The sequence below is a fragment of the Anolis sagrei genome, chromosome 2 (genome assembly GCF_037176765.1).
Source record: "Anolis sagrei isolate rAnoSag1 chromosome 2, rAnoSag1.mat, whole genome shotgun sequence".
NCBI classification, from domain to species: domain Eukaryota; kingdom Metazoa; phylum Chordata; class Lepidosauria; order Squamata; family Dactyloidae; genus Anolis; species Anolis sagrei.
Window position 1 is genome coordinate 246,337,951 of NC_090022.1, and position 25,586 is coordinate 246,363,536.

The 25,586-nt window shown below is 38.7% G+C and overlaps 1 protein-coding gene across 1 annotated transcript in view; it reads right to left on the reverse strand.

Moving 5' to 3' along the window:
- Positions 1-238: 238 nt before the first annotated feature.
- The window catches only part of MAN2A1 (mannosidase alpha class 2A member 1), a 93,215-nt gene continuing 67,867 nt past the window's right edge, over positions 239-25,586 (reverse strand). Inside the window, exons 13-22 of the mRNA XM_060761887.2 lie at positions 19,620-19,785; positions 18,418-18,651; positions 18,212-18,334; positions 17,256-17,370; positions 13,161-13,294; positions 11,082-11,223; positions 10,517-10,650; positions 7,041-7,235; positions 4,204-4,314; positions 239-2,745 (exon numbers count right to left, since the gene is read on the reverse strand). Coding sequence (XP_060617870.2) covers positions 2,593-2,745; positions 4,204-4,314; positions 7,041-7,235; positions 10,517-10,650; positions 11,082-11,223; positions 13,161-13,294; positions 17,256-17,370; positions 18,212-18,334; positions 18,418-18,651; positions 19,620-19,785 — 1,507 coding nt within the window. The 3' untranslated portion in view covers positions 239-2,592. The remainder of the gene's footprint in view (positions 2,746-4,203; positions 4,315-7,040; positions 7,236-10,516; positions 10,651-11,081; positions 11,224-13,160; positions 13,295-17,255; positions 17,371-18,211; positions 18,335-18,417; positions 18,652-19,619; positions 19,786-25,586) is intronic.

A 25,586-nucleotide genomic window follows, 5' to 3' on the forward strand; every position in this document is an offset into this window, starting at 1 on the left:
CTTAATCCCTCCTTATTATCCAATGTTTTCACTTATTCAACATTCTGCTGGCCTGTTTGTGTTGGATAAGCGAGACTACTGTATACAGTTGCTACAAAAAGTTGCAGCCTACTTAAGAAATATGGTAATATAAATCCCATTGAATCAATGGGCCTAACTCTAGGATTAGCAATTGGATTTAGGTCTTAAAGCCATGAATGAATTACTTATGGAAAGAAATCACTGTGAACTGGATAGCAAATTTTGAAAACTAAAGAATTTATTTAATTACCATTACCACAAATGGCATTTTCCCTACAAAACAATTCTGAGTGACAGCAAAAGTTTTCTGGTTAAATAATATCCACGCATGATTCTACAGCTGGTGACAAAGTTTTGAAAAAAATAATAATAAAGGAAGCAGGCTGCAATCCTCAGCTTGCATTACTAGAAGCCTCATCCTATTCAATTTGAGAGGACTTCTGAGTAAACAGGTTTAAGACTGGGCTGCAGGTCTAGCCATATGTAACATCCTTTGAAAACATGTTCTACAAGCAACACTATCATTTATTGCATCAATTTTTATTATTCAGAAGTTTTGAAAGAACAATCAGAGGTTTCTGGAAAAGGTTTATCATACAATGGACACAATTTTTTTTTGAAAAAGTAATAACAAGAGGTTTCTACAAGAATGTTCCACCTCAATATAAAAGTATTCAAAATTGTATATTTATTGCATAAAACTATCCATTTACAAATTTTCGTAATTCCCAATGTATTTTTTACCATTTTCCCAACAAAATTCACAAGAATGTTTACAAAACTGATGTAGGGCAACTATGATGCACTCTAAAAAGAGCTTCCAAAATTGGACAAAGTTTATTTTAATGATAAGACTGGAAGTGCAGCTAAATGTACTTAGTAAGAATGTGGCACAGATCAGAAACATATAGTACAAAAATGCATGAGCAGAAAAAGCAATTTTGACTTATTAAAATGCCTATTTTAAAGGAAATCATTTAAATTTGTATCAGTAAAGCTAAAAAAAGATCAAGGTTAAAGGAAATGCAATCAAGCTAAACTTCCACTTATCAGTGTGATTCTATACAGTCTTCCATAGAAGGAAGTTCCACAGGGCTTACTCCTAAGTAAGAGTTTATAAGATTGCAGCCTTATTTGACATGAAGTTGTAAACAGTTTCTTTAAAGGAAGTGGAACTTTTAAATCAGGGCTGCGACACCTTTTATCCTCCAGGTGTTTCTGCCTACAATCGCCATCAGCTCTTTGCTGAATGTTTATTGGAAAAGAATGGTAAAAGTCCCAAATATCTGAAAGGCCAAAAGTTTCCCACCAGCTTTAAGCCCACTCAACACTCAGAACTCAATGTGAAATACATGGTGCAGAAAAAGAGTAACAAACGTTGGCAAAATAAGCACTGACGCTATTTTAAAAAATAGAGGCACATGATTCTCAATGCACTGTTTGCTACAATACACATAGCAATGTGTATGTGGCGTTTTAGCCAATAGCAGATGGATTTTACAGTATTCTTTATTGTTTCATTATTTTGCTTTATGACATCATTTCACTACATTCAAATAGTCAAAGCATTCAAAACACCATCAGTGCACACTTGGTGCAGGAGATCAGAGTGTGGTCATTACTGTCAAAACATAAATGCTTCAATGTATTATTTCCATCCTCCCACTCAAACCCCAAAGAACACTGTGTGGACACCAAAAGAGTAACAAGATGTATATATATAGATATATAAAAGAAATAAGGCACATTTATTTTCATGTGGTAATACTGAAATAGAAAAAACATCTTGGAGCTCATTAGTATCCAAATGATCTGTAAAAAAAAACCCCTTTGCAGTCATGAAATTACAGCCTTGAATTTCCTTACTCTGTGTGATGGGAGCAATTGCACATATCCCAAAGTGTCAAGTAGCAAAACGGAAGGTTGCAGGTTTGCTTGTTTTTTCTGGTATTTTCAAAGGAAGATGAATCCAAAATTCCAGAATGTAAGTTCTGCAGTTCCAGATCTTCCACACTTCTGAAAGGCTCTTGAATTTCACTCTACCCTCTAGAGTGGGATAAATGCAGACTCCATGTGGAATAAACTGAAACTGTCATTTATAGAAGTCTTTAAGTATTTGGCCAATAGCTTTGCCAGAGCGTATTTAGGTTCATTTTCAAGCTGTATCTGGGATTTCAATTATATATATTCAAAAGCTACCTACAGATCAAAAAAGCTGCTTAAAATCAATGTCCCCCCAACTCTTCAAAGACAAAATCATAAACATAGAAACCTTAAACTAATATTTAACCTGAGATTCTCTTTGTTGATGAGAAGTAATATTGTTCATTTCTCCCTCATTTGTTGTATTTAATTATACTGATGTTGGCATGTTTTATTACAGCACAAGAAAGTTGCTTGCATCATGGCTTTTTACGACGCTGGAGATCAAAACAAAATCGAAAATGAATATATTGTCACAGTATCCAAAACCTGAAATTTTTAAAAATGTGCTTCTTATTGCACACCAGTCTTTTTAAAAGACAAAAAGCTGAAGATTATTCTTTAGTAACCAAGTTCAAAAGCCAGGTTTCATCGCAACCGAATTCTGTATGTGTTTATCTCCATAGGACTCATGCTGATCTCACTCATATTTCTGGCATCTGAAGGTGAATGCATCAAAGTTAAGGATGTTGGTGTAAGACTTTCCACATGAAATTTGTTGAAGAGTTTGTGCATTCTTAGCTGGAAATTTCAAAAAGAAAAAATAATTACTCCATTGAAAAACCTGAGACTAATTCACCTTTTAATAAGTTTCTTCTAAAGCCCAGCTTGCATTATGGGCATTAGAAGGGAATTATGGGGGAATTCTGTTGGTTCTTAGATATTTATCAATACTCTTTCAGTGTGCCCAAGGGACAAATCCTAATACATTGTATGTTCAGAGGCTACTTCTGAACATGCAAACTATGCATGAGTTCTTGGTGGATTCTAGCATGCCAAATCGAGGCCAGTGCCTGATATGAGAAGAGTGCACACCTGGAATACTGTAATATAATAATCTAAAATCCTAAACAGAATACACCGATACAAAAACTGGCCATGTTTACATTAAATGGGCTTCCCCAGTAGAATATGTTTTAAAGCCATTTTTTTCAAGCAGGGTGGGTAAGTGCATCTAGGGCTTTGGATTATAACTCTTATAAGCCAAAAAGAATATGACTGGGAAATATAAGAGGTCTAGTCCAAAACATCTGGAGGGCATTATGTTGTCTATCCTTGGTCTAAGGAATGATAGTATGCATGGGCGTGAATGTCTAGTGTTTGTTGTAATAAATCAATCAAACATAGTTTTCAAATTTCTAAAAATACATACTTAAATAGTGACAACCAAAAATGCAACACTTTTGCGATGTTGTTGTACACCAATGGTTTTCAACCTTTAGTAAGTCCAAAACAACTGAAGGAGCAAAACTTCAAAACCACTGTCTTAGAGCAAAAGGGAGAACCTTTTATTCTGCCAAGGGCCATTTGGATATTTATAACATCATTTGTGGGTCATATAAAATTAGAGGGAAGGGGGGCTTGGCCATTGGGGAGGGCAAGAGGTTTACGGGAGGGAAGCTACACTTGACCAGTGGAAAGAATAGGGAAGTATGGTAGGCCTGGCTGGTGTTTGTAGCCTTTATAACTCTGGCAACTCCTTGGGTGGCATTGCAACCTGGAGGGGTGTGTGGTCATCAGGCACCCCCAGAGGACCCAAATGGCAAGCAATGGAAGGAGGGAGGCAGGCAGGCCAACTGCCCTCCAGGGGTGATCACGACCTGCACCACCCAAGAAGCAGAGAATGAGTGATAGGGAGGGAGATGCAGATGCCACAGAAGGAGAACCCGTTACAGCTTCTCAATATTCAGTAGATTGTCCGGAAACCCATTTAGATATGTGTCATCATAATTTAAAAAGAAGAGCCCAAAGACCCCTGTAATTCTACTTAAAGAATGTTTAAAGTTGATTATCAAGCAACAGGTCCTCCTCTTCAAGCTATAGTCAACATTTCCTAAAGCTTAGGTTTTAATACAACAAGAAAAAGTCTGAAAGCAGCACAAGGCATGCCTGAGCCATGTTCACAGTAAAAGTGAAGAATCTCAGCAAGGTTTCCCACCTCCTTCCCCTTAGGGAAAATGTTAAAATATCTCAGAATACCTTTCCCTGAGTTGTGGAGCAGAGGAGCCCTAGGTCTGTGTTTGCAAATCTGCAGTCAAATCCTTTCCTATGAAGAATGAGGGCAGCTTCATCTGATGGACCTGAATCCGCCTGTAAACAAAAAAGAGAAATTTGGAGGAGAAATTAGCAAGTTCAGGGCATAGATATAAAATTCTGAATGTTGACTGTGACATTGAAATTAAGAGCCAGTGTGGTGTAGCAGCTTAAGTGCTCAAGTAGTACTCCAGGTAACCATGATCTGAATCTGTTTTCTTTCACCCTTTCTCACCCTGAGAGAAAAGCAATGTCAAAACCACTCTCAACAATTCTTGCGCGCATACACACACACACACACACACACCTCCAATGTTAGCTTTGCCTTAAGGTTACCTTGAAGGGAACAACATGAAGGCACATAATACAGAAAGAAACTGAAATAGCTCTGGGGAAAATAATCAAAGAACAAAGAGGAAAACAGGCAGACAAATGCCACCTGAGAACTTGCTCCAGCTGAACTATCCCCAATCTCCCTGCTTCTCTACAATGTCGTTATCATTGACTGATCTGTGGAAAGATCTTGGAAGTGAAAACAACGTGAAGGTTAGAAAACAGATAGGCAAAGACCACCTTGAACATCTACTCCAGTAGCACTTTCCCCTAGCTCCTACAGGTCCATTACCAGAGAGATGATTTCCAGGAAAGAGGCAGGCAAAGGCCATCTCAGAGCCAAATTGTACCACCACTGACAAAAGACAGCTAATATAACATCATCAAGGAAACCGAATCCACAGAGACACAGCAAGAGAGAAGGAAACAGGCATCTCCGAGCCCTTCCTCTCTAATGCCCCCCATCCTAAAACAATCACATCTTCTTTTTAAAAAATCCTTACTGTGATACTGCTTGTATTCGAAGCCTTGCAAGGCTGTGTATCCTGAAAGGCACCATATAAATATGTATAAGCACTCCACCAATCTATTAATCAGTCAACTGCTTGAATCTGAATGGGCAATTTGGAGCCTAGCATTACTGGTTTCTAGCCAAGATTAACTGGTAACTGCTGTAATGTTAAGCCTGAACAGAGAAAAAGTTCTTTATGTCCTTTTTAAAGTTCCACAACATCTTATACCACTAGATTCACTTGGCAGCAGCATCAAAACAGAAAGCCAGAAAATGCTCTCAAACACAACCAAAATATCCCCCCCAGTCACCAGAAAAGTAAACTGCATTGTGCAAAAGAGGAGGCATCTAAATGTTTCAATTTAGATTCAGCAACCTACAAATTAGAAACACACACACACAGGCTCTAGTAACTGATATGCTCGCAGATTTTGCTTACCCTTCAGAAAGCCCGAGTTAGAGAGAATAAAGGATGTGCTTTTGGTATGCAGCTGGGAAATATGCCTTTAGAGAAATCATTTCAGAGACTACATTCTGTACTGTGCTATGTAAGAGCTGTTCTGGATCAAACCAACAGTCCTTCAAGCCCAATATCGTGTTTCTCACCATGACCAAGTATTGCCTGAAGGCAAAAGCCATCCTCTGCTGCTGTTACAGAGCTTACACACAGTTATCATGACTGGTTGCTGCTGATAACACACATTATCCTCCAATTAAGCCAGTGGTCATTACCACATCTTAAAGCAATGGCATGTCCCTAGCGCTAAGCTATACTTCAGGCCTGGTACTGCAAAACACTTATCCCTTTTAACAAAAGAAAATTCGAGCATGGCTGCCTGTTACCAGGCCTCTTTGGTAAACCTTTTGCTTTTAAAAATATTGATGTTTTGAAGGTTGTACAATATTGTGCATTATTGATCTAATGTGAGAGAGCAGCCACTCAGGACTGCAAGATTCTTCTGTAATGGGGGAAAGAATAACATATTAGCTAGAAAATGCTAGGGGAAAGGATGCTGTTTGGAAATGTTCTTTAGTTACGTTCTGTTACTGAAATACATGGGATTTTCTGTTTGGTGTAAATCTAAATATTTTAACGTTATTAGTGCAAGAGCTCAACATTTTCCAATATGAAAATGTTTTAACTATGTTAGCATTTATCATTCCATTTTTTTTTTCATGTCAGGAGCAACTTGAGAAACTGCAAGTCACTTCTGGTGTGAGAGAATTGGCTGTCTGCAAGGACGTTGCCCAGGGGACGCCCAGATGTTTTTAATGTTTTACCATCCTGTGGGAGGCTTCTCTCATGCCCCTGCATGGGGAGCTGGAGCTCACAGAAGGAGCCCAACTTGCTCTTCCTGGATTCGAACCGCTGACCTGTCAGTCAGCAGTCCTGCTGGCACAAGGGTTTAACCCATTGCGTCACCGGGGGCTCATTCCAATAACATGCAAAAATCCACAATTTTATGCTGGTAAAAAATAAAGCAGTGGTTGGTGGCTTACAAAATATGAGATGCTTATCACTCTCTGATTCAGCAATTTTACCTAATGAAAGCCTATTTATAAATCAAAGTAATTCAACTGGTAATTCTATTTGTGCTGTGAAAAAGTGGATTACATCTATATATATACAATTATCAAAGTACACAACTGTACTGCAGACCAGAACCAGAGGAGAGAAGATGCTGTTGGTTTTAAATTGAAACTCCTGTTCAATATATGAGCAAAAATGGCTTGTGTTTTCTTTCTTTGTGATTGACACCCTTTGCAGAGTTGGTGTCAAGAATTTTTCAGATACATTTTGTGTGCTTAGAAGAGAAAAAATGCTGAGGCAGCATTCAATTTCCTCTCTCATACCAGAAGTTTTAAAAACTTGTACTCTCCACAACAAACAATTCAAATGTATTGAGAGGGGCAATGAAAATGTATTTTCCCAACTTACCTTTGATTGTATTGTTCTTAAATTGACAATAAGCATATCGCACGGCATGGGTGCAATTAGTGGTGAAAAAGTATTCAGTAGGGATGGGACACCAGTTTCTGCATAGGTAACCATCAGAATCATGGGGTGATTCATGAAAGACGATGTCATGTGACTAAGGAGAGAAGGATAGCTGACTGATAACTTCTCTTCTTTCTATTACAAAAAAGAAAAGAAAATAGCAGTAAATAAATATATATGCATTTATTCATTGATCCATTATTCTGGGAATAAAACTAGATGCCAATCCTCATCTGTACCCAAGTGTTGGAATAATAATTCTTCCCTTTATACCAAATGGAGAATGCAAGGAGGAACACAAATATGAACTGGACCATGTGAAATTAAGTGTATAAGTCTACGAGTGCCTAAATAACCAGCTGGCAGCCTTTATGCACATTCTAAAAGAATATTGCATATCTTTTTCACTCTTGCTGGCAATCTTGTGCCGTCCTCTGTCATATGCATCTGTGCTTGATGAGTACATAATATGAATTCCTTTATCATTAAATGCCTTTTCATTATTTACAGGATGTTCTGTTTTGCTTTTGTCTGTAGCATTTAAATAACTTATCATACCTTGCCTACTCACTGCCAAACTTTGAATCATATACAATATTATTTATTCTACTGCAGGCAACATTTATAAAATTTTAAAATGTAATTCCCATAAATTTCATTAGTGGCCCAACAGCTACTCTAAAGACTATGGTATTGTTTGTGTGTCAAATCTTCATCACTTAATATGCTAAAGAAAACAGAGAAAATTCAATGCTGTGTGGTTTGTATGCTTGTTTTGAAAGTTCACTGTGAACATTTGTGCAGTTACATGTGACCTTTCAAAAGCCCCAGTGACTACGTCCAATGATCATGGATTATGGATGCTGTGCTCCAAAGAATCTGGAGGGCGCCAAGTGGCTAATCTTTGATAAGACACAATCCATCAAAACAACTCCAATTTACAGTCAAGGATAAAAGTAATCATGAATATATTACTTTACACATTCAGCCTGGAATTCTGGTGAAACAACAGTCGCATTTCTTCATGCTTTCAAAGGAAAGCATGGCAGCATGGCAAGGACATCAACAAAAGATTGGAGATCCCGAGTCACCTATTCCTCCAATGCATTCCTTTTGGGAGTGGGGAGGTGTCCCTTGGAGGCAAGGTACTTTGCAGAGGGTGATCTAGGAAATTGCCTGTGCCTTCACCCTCTTGAAGAAACCACACATCGGATAAACTGGCAACTCAGAGCTGCCAGCTTTCAATTCCCATCCATACAACTCTCTTCATAATTCTTGCTCCCAATATAGCTGACCTTGCAATCTTTTTCATTTGGCTACCAATTCTTCCTGTGCCCCAGACAACACAAAACAGAAGGATCTTAATTCCAAAAGTTTCACTCTTCTAGCACATTATGAAGTAGACCTTAATCACTGGTCTTATTTCAAAATATTTCCAAAGGAAGAATCAAACCTGAAGCTTCCAAAAGACAATTCAAAAGCCAATTTGATATTGTTTACTCTGGGGAATATTGTAGTGATTTAGTAAATCTTGTGAGTTTTAAAGTATGCTACAGATTCAGTATTGATTTGTAACCTTGTCACAATCTTTTGATGATCCATTGCCTCCCTCAAATTTACAAGTACAATGGAATAAGTTTTGAGATAAAGTTGTTCCTGGAGTAAAGTTGGTTGCATATTCACAACACTTTTTAAAGAAATAAGAGCATTAAATTTCAACAAGCAAAAGACACATTTTGTGTTCTCAGCAAATAGATAATGTGGCCTCATACTTAAGGCTGCAGTATATTCATTCAGTCATAATCATGTTAAATTAAATATATAAGAAGAGGGAGCATGCTAACTCCATCCCACCCATCATCATATTCCATATATAGTGATTGACCATTTATATGATTGGGATAACCATGTTAGTTGGGAGTCCCAGAACATATGGAGAGCCTCCATATGTACAAGACTGTTGATCTTAACTAGCACATTATGCCTCTGTTCACATTCAGTATAACCATGTTATAAATGCCTCATGACAAGTCAAAACAAGAAAGAATTATTTATCTATCCCGTCCTTCTCAACCCCCGAAGGGGGACTCAGAACGGCTTAGAGAAAGCTAAATGGTTTACCAACAAAGTATAATTTTAAACAGACTTAGAGAACTTAAAACAATATAGGGGCCTGGATTTCTCTGCTGGAAACCCTATGTAGGACAGATTATGTGGGGTCCTTGAACTCAGTGGATTCCCAACCATAATTTTTTTTGGTACCCCGCCTCCATCTTCCCCAGGGGACTCAGGGCAGCCAAGCCCAATCAACACAAGTTTAAAATGCAACACATTAAAATGCATAACAACAGTATAAAACAAAATACAACAACAACATTATAACAATATATAAAAGAGGTGTCAAAACCAACAACCAACAACAATTCAATTTATTGTTATGGGTAGGCGGACTGGTGCAACAATAATTTAAAGGATAGGGTAGTGAGTAAAGTACAGGGTGAGGCAGCATAACTTCCTTTTTTTAAATGCACACCATTCAGTCGGTTGAAGACGTAGCGGAGCGCTAGTGATCTCGTTCGAGAGGTGGGAGTATAAAGTTTTGTCTTGACACAGTTCAGTCGCCATCATGCGTTGGAACAGTGAGGAGCGTGCTTTTGCCGTTGAAGCCTACTTTTCGAGTGGATTTGGAATGGCCGGTCCGCCCCTTGTGATTTTTTTCTATGGGGTTTTTTGAAATCCCATGTTTATGTGAACCATCCAAGGACCCTACAAGATTTGAAGACCAACATCCAGGAAGAAATTGCAAACATAACGCCTGCTATGCTGGCAAGAGTCATGACAAACGCCAGAAATTGGTTTACTCAGTGTATGGAGAATGGAGAATGGGGGACATCACCTACCTAATTTGATCTTCAAAATTACGTAAAACAAAACTTTAGGTATGTGCCTACGTTATAAAAAAATTCTGATTCATACAATGGGTTTTATTAAGTTTTGAAAAAAGTAAGTTATGCTGCCTCATTCTGTACATAGGTCATATGGCAGCAGTAAGGAAAAGAGCAATAGTGAAGTGCTAGGACAAGATGTTGGGTCCTAGCTGGGGCCAGCTATTTAGGGAATTGTCTACTCAAAAGCACCATATCCTCCAATTGAACTTTCCCACCCAGTATTCCCTTCTCCATGAACCAGAGGGTTCCTCACTCCTCCCTCGGTGCAGTTAAATCCACATTTGAACAGTGAACCATTACTGCTCTTTAAAAAAAAAGATTATCTCTCTGGAAATGCACTTAATATGACAGTGTTATGGTTTATTACCAATAATATATATTAATATTAATAATACAGATTAATAATACATATTAGAACATTATTTGTTGTTTATAAAGGAAGGAAAATATAGGTAACACTCATCCTACCGTATCTACTCCATTTCTTTTCTCCAACAGAAGTCGGAATAGATTAGCAGTGATTTTGTTATCGTGTACACCTTGTCCTAAGCCTCGGTTGTCATCCTGCATAAGTCGCCGATCCATGATGACCTCCAATTGGCCTGAAAACAAACATTTTGTTTTACTTAGGCTCCACCAACATGAATTAAAGGGTTGAATCATATTAAGCAAAACCCAAAGAAAATTAACCAAGATTCATTAATAGTTTAGATAAAGTTTCACATGAACACAGATCTGTAAGTTTTTGAGATGCTGATGTAGTTAGGAGACTAAAATGATATGCATAAGATAGGAGACATATAATTCTCCCTAAACTAATGTACATCAAGCCATCAGACAGAGTTACAATGGGCAATGCTGATACATGTTTAACACACTTCTGGTTACATTACTTTCTCCTGTTTTGAGTGAGTATTTAAATATTAGAGAACCATTATACATTGTGGTTGTGCAGTCACTTATGGTATGTTATCAGGATAATGTGATTTATTTCCACCAGAATCATTATTTGAAAGCCAATATAGTTACTTACCACTTTTTAAACTTGAAATTCCAAGAGATTGAGCTGAATGAAGAGTCAAGCGAATCATGTTATCCTGGACATAAGCCATTGTGGTCATTGGATAAAAATTTGCTTGTAGAGGCAATTTGCTCATTGTTTGTCTAGGCTGAATCTAAATGATCAAAGATGATTTCAGTGAACTTCATTGATAATTTAAGTAAGACAAATAGTAAACTTTCTTTTGATACCTAAAAACCAGCAGAAACTATAAATACTGTACTTTAAAAAAACACAAAAGAAAATCACTCATCCTAAAATGAGGTTACTATTGTTTTTTGTTTTGATCAACAGGGGACAAATAATACCACACACTGTAAGCAACAAGAAGTATTACTCAAATTGATTTATAGATGAAGCTAAAGTAGTTGTTTAAAATATCCTATGCAAAAACCCAGGCCTCTACGAGGTATACATGATAAGGAAGAGGTGATTAGATGCAAGAGCACTATTGTGTTGAAAGAACAGAGGGATAATAAAGCTTTTTTTCTAGAAAACCAAACCATCAGTCATGCTCATCACAAGTAAAATTTCTTCTATTAATTTCGTTGTAACATGCCTTCAAGTCATTTCAGACATATGACAGAATTTGTCCATAGGGGCTGGAGTATGCGACTTGCTCAAGATCACCCAGTGAATGGGCTTCAATGACTGAGCAGGGATTCAAACCCTGCTCTCCTTGTATTCTAGTTCAACACTCAAACCACTACATTATACCAGTTCATGTTCTATTTGTGTGTGTGTGTGTGTGTGTGTGTGTGGAGTGACTTGAGAAACTGCAAGTTGCGTCTGGTGTGAGAGAATTGGCCATCTGCAGGGACGTTGCCCAGGGGACTCCTGGATGTTTTACCATTCTGTGGGAGGTTTTCCCCATGTTCCCACATGAGAAGTTGGGGCTGACAGATGGGAGCTCACTCCACTCCCCAGATTCAAACCACTGACCTTTCAGTCAGCAGTTCTGCCAGCACAAGGGTGTAACCCATTGTGCCACCAGGGTCCCCTTTCTTGTTCTATTCATTTACTGCATTAATATTCCCCACCTTCAAGAGCAAAGAAATTCCTACAAAAACAAATAATAGAATTGTAATAGACAGAGCTAGTGCCTGCTCTAGCTCTGCTCTAGCTAGTGCCTGCTCTAGACTTTTTAAAATTTGAAAATTGAACAGTGTGTGAGTTCTGGTCAAAAAAGAACCAGCAGGGCAGGAGGGGACATTGTTGAGAGTTCAAGGAAAGGTTAGAAAGAATACAATTGTAATCACGTGAACTGTAAATAGTGAACAAATGTAGTATCATTTATCTTTTAAAAAGTTTTGAAATAAAACGTTTACTAGTTAAGTGTTTAAAGGTATGGGCCTTTAAAAACAAATGATACTTCCTAAACATTTATTTTAAGAGCCTTAGAGAATGAAAATCTTATTTGCCCAATGAATCAATGAAGCAATTCTAGGAATGTTATGACAGCAGTGGTCTTGACTAATGCTGTCTCAGAAAGTGGAAATACTGAAAAGTTTAAAATGAACAGGGTGGCTGATACAGGGAAAGTTTTTGTTCAAGTAAGTTCACAGATGTATGCACAGCTCCGTATTAGATTAAGTGTATTGTTTTTAAGGTTGTGAGCTGCTTTGGGTCTCAGCCCAGAGAGAACAGTGGAATAATAATAATAATAATAATAATAATAATAATAATATCTGTGTGCTTACTCTAGCAAATGAAAGAGCTTGCAAACAATTTGCTGCAAATACACGGAACTGGGCTGAATGAAATGTACTGCATTCCACCATGGCTGTGGGCTCAGCTGCAGCATAACAAAACAAAACTAATCTTGGTAAATTATTTCCCTTTCATGGAAGTGGAAATATGTATCTGCAGTACTGACATGTGGATCCGAGAAGATACGTCATTGATAAAAACTATATAAAGGAAGGTGACAGGTACGAGAGGGTACTAACTGTCTTATTATACTTTATGACCTTTTTTGAAATATGTACAAAAGCAACTCAGTTCTACACTAGATTCAGGCCTTGCTTGTCTTAAATAAACCATTGCAATTACCTGGTATCCATTGAGGTCACTATAAAATCTGTTTTGGCTTTCTATATCAGTAGAAATTCTCATTGCAATCTCATGATTATGTTCTCCTCTGATGTCCACAATATTGGTGATCTCAGGAGACTGGCCTTCTAATCCTAAATTATAAAAACATTTTGTGATCTTCCAATACTGAATTGTCAAACCCATTACCTGAAGTGATACAGGTACTGTTAAAAGACCAATGAACTATCTATGAGCATGTATCTGGCTTGAAGTCCCTATCAACCTATGGTGACCCCATTATTTTCATAGGGTTTTCTTGGCAAGGAATACTCAGAGGTAGTTTTGTCAGTTCCTCAGTTTACCTTTTTCGAAGCTCAACTCACAAACAGAGGGAGCTCTCTAAAATACATAATTTCCTTGTTCATACATGATGGTATCTTATAATGAAAGCACCATTTTAAGAGTGATGCCAGGGGCAGAAGTTGCAAACTGTAATATTGTAACCATTATATATACTGCAGCCTTTCTCATTTTGAACTATCCTATCAGCATAGACCAGAATGGCCAACAGAAAGGGAGTATTGAGTTTGCATTAAAAAGCATATAGAACAGGCATGGACAAGCTTTTTTTGCCCTGGGGCCACATTGCGAGTCCGGCCAGGAGGGAGGACTGAGCTAGGAGGGAGGGCAGGGTGGGCTCAGGAGGGGACGGAGCTAGGGACAGGGCCAGGGGCAAATAACCCTCAGGCTTTCCTCCCAGCATAAGGATCCCTTGCCCCTCACCTGCCTCTCCCTTCTGCCTGCATCAGGACAGGGCCTCGTCCTGATGCCAGGAGAAGGGAGAGGCAACATGGCAGGTGTGGCGGCTTTGGAGCCACTTCACCCTCCGCTTGCCTCTTCGCCCGGGATGCGCTTCTCCTGGCATTGAGACAGGATTGCCTGGAGAAGAGCCCAAGGAAGGCACGTGGAGAATGAGAGCACTCTAGAGGGGTTTCACTCGCTGCATGCCTCCCTCCCTCCCTCCTTCTTTCAGGATGAGGATGTGGCAGACATTCTTATGCCCAGAAGACGGGGGAAATTTTGAGGGCTGGACATAAGGGCGCAGAGGGCCATGTCTAGGCCATGAGTCTTAGTTTGCCCATGCCTGATATAGAGAGTACATTATTTAGGAAGGCTGGCATATTACATTAGTCCAACCAATTCCACATTTGCTACCTCTGATTATCAGAAGTAGAATGACTAAAATCGTCATTTGAGTTGTTTGCTGCTCTTGTCCCTCTCAGATACAGAAACAAAGGCTGTGAAAATGGTAGTTTTCATTGCTTTTCATAATAAAGAGTTCACCTACTCTTTCTGAATGAAATACCTTTATTCTAAAATTGATTATCAAAGCAGCTAACAATAAAAACAATTGCAATAAAAATAGAAATACTATCAAAACTTTAAAACAGATTAAACATAAAATACTTATCAATAAAAATAAATAGCATCACCAAACCAGTTAACCCCTTTTGGGCAAGTACAGGAAAGAAGCCAACCTAGCAGGAAGTTCCAACATCACCAAGAGAGCTAAAATGCAAACTTTTCAAACCCTCACAAAATATTTTGTGTACTATTTTTCATGCAGTCACATGAGTCCAATTTAAATTTTATGTATCAAAAGAACCAGAAGCACTCTTTTGAAATATCAAAACATGGTTAAGAAAATCAAACCTTATTTAAACAAAATGCCTTCCAAGATTATGTCAACTACAAGCTGGTTCATATGGGAAAATATGGTATCCAGACGGGCTGTTTATGGACTTTAAAAGTCCAAATAGCAATTTAAATTCTGCTTAGAAACAAAGCAAAAGCTGGGGGTGGATGCCAGTCCCAGTTTATAACAGTTAGTCTAGCTTTTGCAACCTATACTGGATGAATTTGCCCAATGCTCTTCAAAAGCACATGACAGCGATGCTAAATATACAGGGTTAGTCAAAATGCATAGGCCAATAAGCCATTCAATTGAATGGCTTATTGGCCTATGCATTTTGACTAACCCTGTATTTAGCAAATTAACATATCCTCCTCGCCAACAAAGACCACCCACTGGAGCAAAAAAAGTTATGGCTACACAAAGGCCTCCTAACGATATTCACGTACAACACAAAACAGGGCAAAAATGAAACTCTAAACCAGGGGTCCCCAAACTATGGCCCGCGGGCTGTATGCGGCCCGCCAAGGGCCTTTATCCAGCCCGCGCGGCCTGTCCTGGCCTGTCCAAAGCCCCTCGCCGCCGCCGCCAATGGCGTCTGCTCTGCTGTGCTTCTCCCTCCACAGGCTTCTCCTTCCACACAGGATGGAGAAGCCTGTGGAGGGAGAAGCGCTCTCTGCTCTCCCGCGGAGAACAGAGAGCGCAGCAGAGCGGGCGCCATTCCTCTGTAACAGAAAATCCCTGGTGGCGCGAATGGTGGAGGCGGCGCCGGGTGGGCGTGGCCAGGCTTCCAGGCCAGGGAAGCCAGCATCGCTTGGCCACGCCCACCCAGCGCCGCCTCCACCATTCGCGCCACCAGGGATTTTCTGTTACAGAGGAATGGCGCCCGCTCTGCTGCGCTTCTCCCTCCACAGGCTTCTCCATCCCGTGTGGAAGGAGAAGCCTGTGGAGGGAGAAGTGCAGCAGAGCGGACGCCATTCCTCTGTAACAGATGATCCCTGGTGGCAAGGAAGACGTGCGCAAACGGTGGAGGTGGCACCGGGTGGGCGTGGCCAAGCGATGCTGGCTTCCCTGGCCTGGAAGCCTGGCCACGCCCACCGGCACCTCCTCCACCATTTGTGCAAGCCTTCCTTGCCACCAGGGATCGTCTGTTACAGAGGAATGAATGGCGTCCACTCTGCTGCGCTCTCTGTTCTCCGTGGGAGAGCAGAGAGCGCTTCTCCCTCCACAGGCTTCTCCATCCCGCGCTGCTCTGGAAAGGTTTGGCCCAATTCTATTGTTGATGAGGTTCAGAATGCTCTGTGATTGTAGGTAAACTACAAATCCCAGCAACTACAACTCGCAAATGTCAAGATTCTATTTCCCCCATACTCCACCAGTGTTCACATTTGGGCATATGGAATATTCGTGCCAAGTTTGGGCCAGATCTTTCTTGAATCCACAGTGATTTATGGAGGCAGGTGAACTACAACTCCAAAACTCAAGGTCAATGCCCACCAAACCCTTTCAGTATTTTCTGTTGTTCATGGGAGTTCTGTGTACCAAGACTGGTTCAATTCCATCATTGGTGGAGTTTAGAATGCTCTTTGATTGCAGGTGAACTATAAATCCCAGCAAATACAACCCCCAAATGCCACCAGTGTTCACATTTGGGCATATTGAGTATCAGTGCCAAGTTTGGTCCAGATCCATCCTTGTTTGAGTCCACAGTGATCTCTGGATGTAGGTGAACTACAACTCTAAAACCAAAGGACACTGCCTACCAAACCCTTCCAGTATTTTCTGTTGGTCATGGGAGAACTGTGTGCTAAGTTTGGTTCAATTCCATCGTTGATGGGGTTCAGAATGTTCTTTGATTATAGGTAAACTATAAATTCCAGCAACTACAACTCCCAAATGACAAAATCAATTTTTTTGAGTGAAGGACATACATTGGGTTGTTAGGTATCCAGTGGTTTTTGAGTTCTGTTAATCCCACAAACGAACATTACATTTTTATTTATATAGATTTATTTCCTATATTTATACCCTGCCCTTCTCCCCCTGAAAGGGGACTCATGCTTACATATTCCAAAAACCACTTTCAAAAAGACAGAAAATAGAATGCTTTCCTCATTTTAATTGGAACTATTTTATCTCCAGAAATGCTAAAACCATGCTTTATGTTCAGATTGTAACAATAAAAATACATCATGCATATCAGATATTTATATTACAATTCATAACAGTAGCAAAATAGGACATATGCAGTGTGCATAGGAATTTGGTCATCATTTTTTTTTAAAAAAAAAACTATAGTCTGGCCCTCCAACCGTCTGGGGGACAGTAATCCGGCCCCCCGTTTAAAAAGTTTGAGGACCCCTGCTCTAAACAAACAAAAGCATACAATTATTCAACTGTATTTGTTAAAATTACATTACCATGAACTTTGTAAAGTCGTACTGTGTGAGTCATATGATGGAAAAAAGTAGTAACTTCAGAAAAAATTCTGCCATGTGTAACTCTTATGATAGGTGGATCAGAAAAAACGTAGGGCTGTGAAAAGACAAATGAAGAAAAATAATGTTTGTACTTCCTATCCTTACATTTCATGATTTTGCCTGGGACATGAAACGGAAAGGGGAAAGGCCACTACCACCACCATCCATAAGATGAGTCCTAATAAAATAAATAAGGGGAGATGAATCTTACGTGGCTGACTCTGTGGAAATGGCTGAAATCATTTTAATCATTGAACTCATTTTATATAGTCCACTCTGTCATTTTATATGACAGAGAGGACTATAGGGCAACACTTAAATGTAAAAAGAGTCCTACTGGATCAGACCAAATTCATGCCATGTCCAGAGGACTGGCCTGAATGTGTTTGATAGATCTAACTGGAAGAAATAACATAATGTAAATCCCAGTGAATCAATAACTCAATTATAGATGGGACTAGCAACTGGATTTAGACCCATACCCCTTAATGGCTACCTGCATGCCCATAGGAAGCCCAGAAACAGGACAGAAATCTTTTTGTTTCTGATCTCGAGTAGCCTACAGTCATCATCACTAGCAGTCATTTAGAGGCATCCTCTATAAAGTTATCTGATAATCTATTAAGTGGTCTGTTTTTCTGGCCATTACCACACCTTATGGAAATGAATACTCCTAACAGCTATTCTATTATTGAAAGGTGCAAAATAGAAGGTAATTTAATAGTCTAAAATCATATTTACCTAACAAATTAAAACAAGCTAAAACTGTGTACCTTAACAAGCTGGACAAACCCATTAGAAACCAAAACAATGCCAATATTTGCCCCAACTGAGGCTCTAAGGAGAGGGTATTCCATAACAGAGTGTCACAAAAGAGAAAACCCTGCATGCATTACCTTGGCATCTCCATCTGGTAAGAAGAGATAAGCTCCACTCTTATCTCTATTGCTTGTAGTTCCATACCACACAAATTCCAATTTCACACGATAATTTTTATTGTCTTCCTTTGTGTTTACTTTCTAAAAAGAAAACACTTAATGAGACTGATAAACTTTTAATTTGTTTCAATATAAAAATATTATCAAATAGCTAGTATACATACCTCAATGAGTCCAGAGTGGCCAGAGAACCAGATTTTCATGTAAGTGTTTTCTAACATGATCTCATCCAAAGCATTCTGTATCTCTTTAACGTTGAAAACCCTGTATGGCGTGACTGCTTTCGCTTTATCGTTATGATAGAGATTATAATCAGCCAACACAGTTTCTGAACCGAGTCCCTCTAGAAGCTGGTAAACTCCAAAACCTAAAGGTGGTATGTGAGCCAAGAAAGAAATCTGTTGGGAGCAGGAAAGAAAATGTTATCCTTTCAATATTTAGAATAAACATCAAAATTCTTTAGCTTTTTCACTTATAATGAGATTCAAACACTACATTAGAAACTATTTTATAATTAAAACCAACAGACATGAAAATACTACTATTCAAAAAAAGGTATTTTTGGCATTAGCGGTAATCTTTCCAGGTTGCTGCATACAAAGCTTTTCCTAAAATGAAGTATATTGAGTACACAATGTTCACCGTAGCAATTGTCCTTCAAATAAATTGCCTTTTCCTTGTGATATCACTACACTGATTATTTTCTTGTTCTTCTCTATTATAAGAAAAACAACAGTAATAGATTTTGGTTAAATTAAACTAGATCAATTCAGAAAAATGAATAGCTATTCATATTCAAAATATTTTGAATGAACCAGCCATACTGGTTTAATGATTACTATTACTTGTAACTTTCAAAACTAAAGGGATGACAATCATTTTCTTTATGTCAGCCTCAGCTGAAAGGTATATAAACACACATGTCACCAGAGCATGCAAACACTCAGGAGTCTTCAGCTATTATTACTCTTCCTAACAGTTTATTCAATGCAGGATTAAGACTGCTTACTCATACTTCAATCAAGGAATGCCAAAGGAAATCAAGGGTACAGTTATTCTAACACACTCAAAATGCTGCATCCCTTTGATAACTTTGACTAGTTACTGAAATATACTTTTTATGTTGCAAGTTTAGTGAAATGTTATATAGTAATGGACTCCTTTGGGAATAGACAAAATGCTAACAATCCAGAGAGTTAGTGAGGCAATTGAATTTTAAATGTGTAGATCGTTTACCTTCTCACAGTGAGAATAATATGGGATAATTCTATTTTTTGTCCCACAAACACCTACTACCTGCCAAGTAAGAAATGTTGAAACATGTATCTAGCACATGCCCACAGATGAAATATTACAAAGAGCTTGCCTGATATGCATCATATGATATTTTATCCGTTCCATCCCACACTGCACTAAGTTGAACCACAACAGCTCTTCCAGAAGGAGACAGGACTTTGACTCTGGGCGTGTTCACATAGACGGAAACCACTGAAGAACGATCTTGTTCTGTAGGATTATAAATCAAAAGGTACCTGCAAGAAACATTGCCAGAACTTTACAAAAACAACTTAATTTGACCATAGATTTCTGTGTTATCCGAAATACATTATATGTGTAGGAAATTTTCTAAAATTATGCATTGACAAGAAAACAAAAAAGACAGTAGAATCCACACTTAGTGTATTCTTTAAAAGACACAGTTGCTAATGTGTTTTGTAGAAAAACACATTGAAGTGAGGTTCTTGACTAATCTCTTTCCCAAGGCAAATCTATTTATCTAAATGTACATATGGTCGGGATATTTTAAAATATTATCCAAAGCAAAGGGATTTTAAGTATATAATCTTAAAAATCCATGCAACACTGCAATTTGTTTTTAAAGAAAGTCACTAATTATCTTTAAGTAGGGCACAATTGAATTTCCTCCAGCAGAAAAAAGCTTTTCAGATCCAACCCACTCCTTCTGTATTACCTATAGCTAATAGTGTCAACTGCCTCAACAGACAAAACCTGCATCCAATTGCTTCTAGATATGTTGTTTATTTGCTAAAACCACAGCCAAAATGACTGTCTGTTTACGAATACAGAATTTCTTTAGTGAAATCATCAACAATATTGCATGAAACACTGTAAACATCTCCTAAAATGTCTACTCATAAACATTAGAAAATTCACAATGAGAGATCCTTGTGAATGAAATAACATTTGAAAAATGAAATAACATTTTTTTTATTTCTAGAACTGCAAAAACACTGCAGTGCCCTTTTGGGTTACTGAAATACTCTTGTAAACTGTTACATGAACAAATGTTAGTTATGTTGGTCAATTCACAGGATCATTCAAACACACACACACACGGTTTGGGCCCTGCCTATCTTTGTGACCGCATTCCCCCCATGTACCTGCGCAAGCATTAAGATCTGCCGGGGAGGCCCTCCTCATGGTTCCGACACCATCACAAGCACTGTTGGTGGGGATGAGGGAGAGGGCCTTCTTACTGGTTTGGTACCTCCTCCCCAGGGAAATTAGGAAGGCCCCCACATTGTCTTCCTTTCACAGAGATTTGAAAACTTGGATGTTTAAACAAGGCTTTGAGTATGTCTAGCCCCAATGGTCTGCAATTAATTATGCAGCACTGCATTTTTATCCTATGCCCTTGTTTTTAAACTACAATTTGCACTATCCCATTCCCTTGTCTTGTTTACAGCTATATCTAACAGCAGTTGTCACCATAGGTTATGGGGCATTGTTCTGAGTTTTAAATTGTTGTTTAATGTGCTATTGGTTTTACTTTTTGTATTGTACTGTGTGTTTATTTTATGCATTGTTTTACATATGTGTTATATGTAAGCTGCCCCGAGTCCCTTCGGGGAGATGGAGGCCGGGTACAAAAATAAAGATATATATAGGGAAACATGTTGAAAGTAACTCTTTTAAAAGTAAAAAGCAGAATCAACATAATCCACTCATTAATTATCTTCTACTTAAATTACTAAGTGTTTAAAATATTGATTTGAGGTACATCCCAGTAATGGAGTGAAGATATATGTTACAAGCTATCATAGTGCCCCTCCACTGAAAGCAAATTGAAAAAAAAGGAAATAAGATTCCACCATGATGATTACTTATAAGAAAGAGACCCTGAGCTAATAAAACTTAGCATTTGTGATCTGTTTTATGAATTCCACAATTGTGACAAAATAAAACGGATCTAATAAATAGAGAAATGGCAAGTTTAAAAGCACTGGTTCTAAAAAGATGTATCACGTATCATTCCTTACACTTTTCCAAGAGGAAAAGAGTCTTCTTATGTAGCAACTTCCTGCTATTGTTTTTCTGGATTGATTGACAACTTACAATTTAGCTAAGACTTGCTGAAACTCATGCTGAAAAAACATGTTGGTGAAAGATATTGATATACTTCATTTAGATGCAACAACAAGGAAGAAAAACCGTCAGTTCATTTTTTTTCATAGAATCATATAATCATAGAGTTAGAAGAGACCACATGGACCATGTAGTCCAACCCCCTACTAATCAAAGTATCCCTGACAGATGGCCATTCAGCCTGTTTAAAAGCTTACAAAGAAGAAGTTTCCACCATACTCCAAAGCAGAGAGTTCCACTGTTGAACAGTTCATATGGTCAGGAAGTTATTCCTAATGTTCAGGTGGAATCTCCTTTCCTGTAATTTGAACCCATTAGTCTGAGTCCTAGTTTCAAGGGCAGCAGGAACAAACCTGCTCCCTTTTCCTAATGACACCCTTTCACATATTTATACATGGTTATAATGTCTCCCCTCAACCTTCTCTTCTGCAGGCTAGACATACCCATTTCTTTAAGACGCTTCGCATAGGGTATGGTCTCCAGACCATTTCAGAGGGAATTTCTTTTCAGTGGGAATTCACTACATTTCACATAGAATGCTTATTCTTTTAGTTAGGAAATATTAGTTCTAAAGTTCTCACAAATTATGATCATAACTTGGGGTGCTGCGTCTCCTTCCATGGGGAATGGTTTCATCCACTTCTTTCTCCTATCAAATCAACAATTTTCCCATAGCATTTCTTCATTAAAATTTCCATTTTCAGGATCTGTTAAGGCAACTCCTAAGGGTTCAAAATGGTTCCATTCTCAACATTCTGGAGTGGACTTCACTTCCATAAAGTGGAACACTGCCAGGCAATTATATCAGAACCACAATAGGTCTACGGGGCCTTGAGACTATCCTTCTCAAGAGTCCTTGCTTTGAACTAGACTTCTGCCTTTGGGAGGAGGCTTGCTTTCCTAAATGGAAATATAGAATAAGATAGGAAAAAATACAGACAGTAAAGTCTGAGAGGGCTGGAAATACACACTGGGGAGTCAGAACAGATGACTTGGGAAAGAAAAGCAATTTTGAAATCTTTGCTAAGACTGTGGAAAACGTATTTCCTGTCACGCTCTTTGCTTGGGTTTTGTTTTGAGACATGACTTGGTGTTAATCATTAAGATATGTATGTGTGCATCAGATCCCATATATTCAAGACCAGAGCCTTCCACGTTTACACAGATAGGAACAACCTGTGTATCACGTACCTTGCAACTTAACAATTCGTGGCTGATACAAATTATTATTCTTCCATCATTTTACCAGTTCAGCAACTCTTAATTAGTCATGGTTGCAAAACAGCACAATGTTGTTATTTTCTATGCAGACAACAAGCAAATAACTTTTTAAAAGCATCTATCTATCTATCTATCTATCTATCTATCTATCTATCTATCTATGGCCTGTGCAATCAATGTAAAATTTTGCAATACTCATTATTAAATTGGGGGGGGGGGGCGTTTCTAAAGTGTTTCTAAAATATGGTTAGGGGTCTATTTTGTAACTATAATGATATAACAATATTTTTGTTACTTTTTCGATATGTAATTGTGCATGCAGGGAAGCTTCCAGGACTCCTTTCTCCCTCATTTTAGGGCTATTGGAATGAAACTTGCTACAACGGTAGATCACATTTACCATTGTCCCTCCGCCCATGTTTCACAATGTTTCACTCACTCACTGTTTTTTGGGATTTTTAAAGTTTTTATGAACAAACATTTTTTAAAAAAAACTTACAAGAGTTATCTCCTTGATTTTCTGTTTTCAATGATACAGCATAACCAAGAAATCATTCCCCCAAAGTTTCAGAAAGATTTGCATATCCACTGATTCTTAGGGAATTTTAACCAACATAAACTTAAGAGTACTATTTCACTGGAAGACTACAGGGTCCATCCAGTCCAACCCTCTTCTGCCAGGCAGGAAAAGCACAATCAAAGCTCTCACAACAGATGCCTATCCAGCCTTTGAAATAATAATAATAGGAAACCTACTAGATAGACTTTGGAGATACTGCCTCTCAATTTTGCCTACCTCACAGGGTTTATTCAGTTCCCAACAACCCCTTTAATCTCAAAATTTCTTTAGAGAAAGAATATGGGTTTCCCCCACCAAATATTTCAGGGAGGCGAAGGAGGCACAAGGTGTTAAGCAGAATTCTGGGGAGTGTAGTTTGGGAAGGTGAGGACCCCTGTGGCAGAGATTTCAAAAGACCCCACCCTAAATGACATTTCCCAGAATTCCGCTTGTTTCTCATGTTAACTTTGATGTGAGTGCTGTCTCGGCCTGTCTCTTTCTGGTCTTGTCTCTTTCTGGGCTGGCCATGTGTCAAAGCAGCTTCTTCCTTGATCCAGCCAGGCATCCCCCCTGCCCCAAGGGCCCCTTGCCACGCCTTTGGGGAAAAAGCCAGACTTCTCCCTTGACTTTGGGCCTCTCCATCCTCCGAGGGCTCTTTTGAGGGAACCAAACCCAGCCCTTTTGGGGGAGAAGCGGTACCTGCGACTGAGACCTAGAGCCATTTACAAGATTTACATAATTCCAAAGTCATAGGTCAAGGGCTTTTTTTTTTTTTTGCATGGGTGCCCTTTGCATTTCTTAATATCACATCATATGTGCAAATCTTACAAAATAGATATGAGAAACGAGGTACAAACTAAGTTTTGTACAGCCCTAATATATATCCTTGGGATTGTAATTTACAATGTATGCCATGTTATTTATAGACATTATGCTTTACCAAGAATGGTAGGAAAAATCAGTACTCAAGAAGCATGCAAACTAAAATGCATAGAATGAGTTTTGCCATAGAAAATCAACCCATATCACAACTCAGATGTATCTTTCAATTTTGTTGTTGTGTGTCTTCAAATCATTTTTGCCTTATGACAGCCCTAAGGAAAACCTATACTGTGGATTTCTTGCCAAAGTTTGTTCGAAGGAAGTTTGCCCATGCCTTCCCCTGAGGCTGAGCGAATGTAACTGGCCCAAGGTCCTCCAGTGAGGTTCCCTGGTCATATGGGTATTCAAATCTATGTCCTTGTCCAAAGCTCAAACCACAACACAATACTAGCTTTTTCAATCCAGCTGTTTTAATCCAAACATTGTCGGAAAACAAAATACAATTTCTATCTTTGCCAAATTGGAAATATTTAATTCCTGCTACATGGGAAAATTGAAACCCAAGCATGTATCAGCAATCATAACATTTTCCTAAAAATGTGAAACCTTTGTGTCAGGTTAAACAAACATGCAACAGAAGCTCAATGAATATGATCGCCAAAGCAGTAAAGTATAAAAAGTTATTTGTTTGTGAAGCAGCAAGACTGAGGTACAGAGGGAAGGAGAATTTGGATCTTAAAAGTAGTCATGATTTGCCATTTGGGAAAGAAGACGGGACGAGACAGAATTCTGTCAAGAGACGAGACACAGATATTTGGAGCATCCAGCAAAAAGTTGAGAATATACACCCATATGGACATTAGAGATATGTCTAATACAGAGTTATTGTGCTTTCTTAAAGCAAAGCATAAGCTCTACCAGTTAAATCATTTCTTACTGCGCTAGGAACCCACAATAATCAAGACATCACACTCATTAAAAGACTGTACTTCACTCACATGGCACAGAACATCATCCATCCACAAGAAAACAACTGCTAGATAGAACTAATTTTAAAAAACCCATGGAGGCAGATTTACTGATGTCTGAAACTGGACTTTAAGACAAGAACTTGGAGAAACCGAACAACTACCTCTATTTCAGAGGCAACAGGCAGCTGCGCTGCTCTCACCATTCAGAGCACTCCTTTGTGGCACTGCCTCTGGGTCTACGGCTGGAATTGATTTCTTCCTTCAAAAATTTAAAATTGTTCTCCTGTCTCGATCAGTCTGAAAGACCCTGAAGAAAAAAATTTCCAGTCAGAACATTTGTACCTCAGAACTAGAAATGAGGCTTGGCCATTAT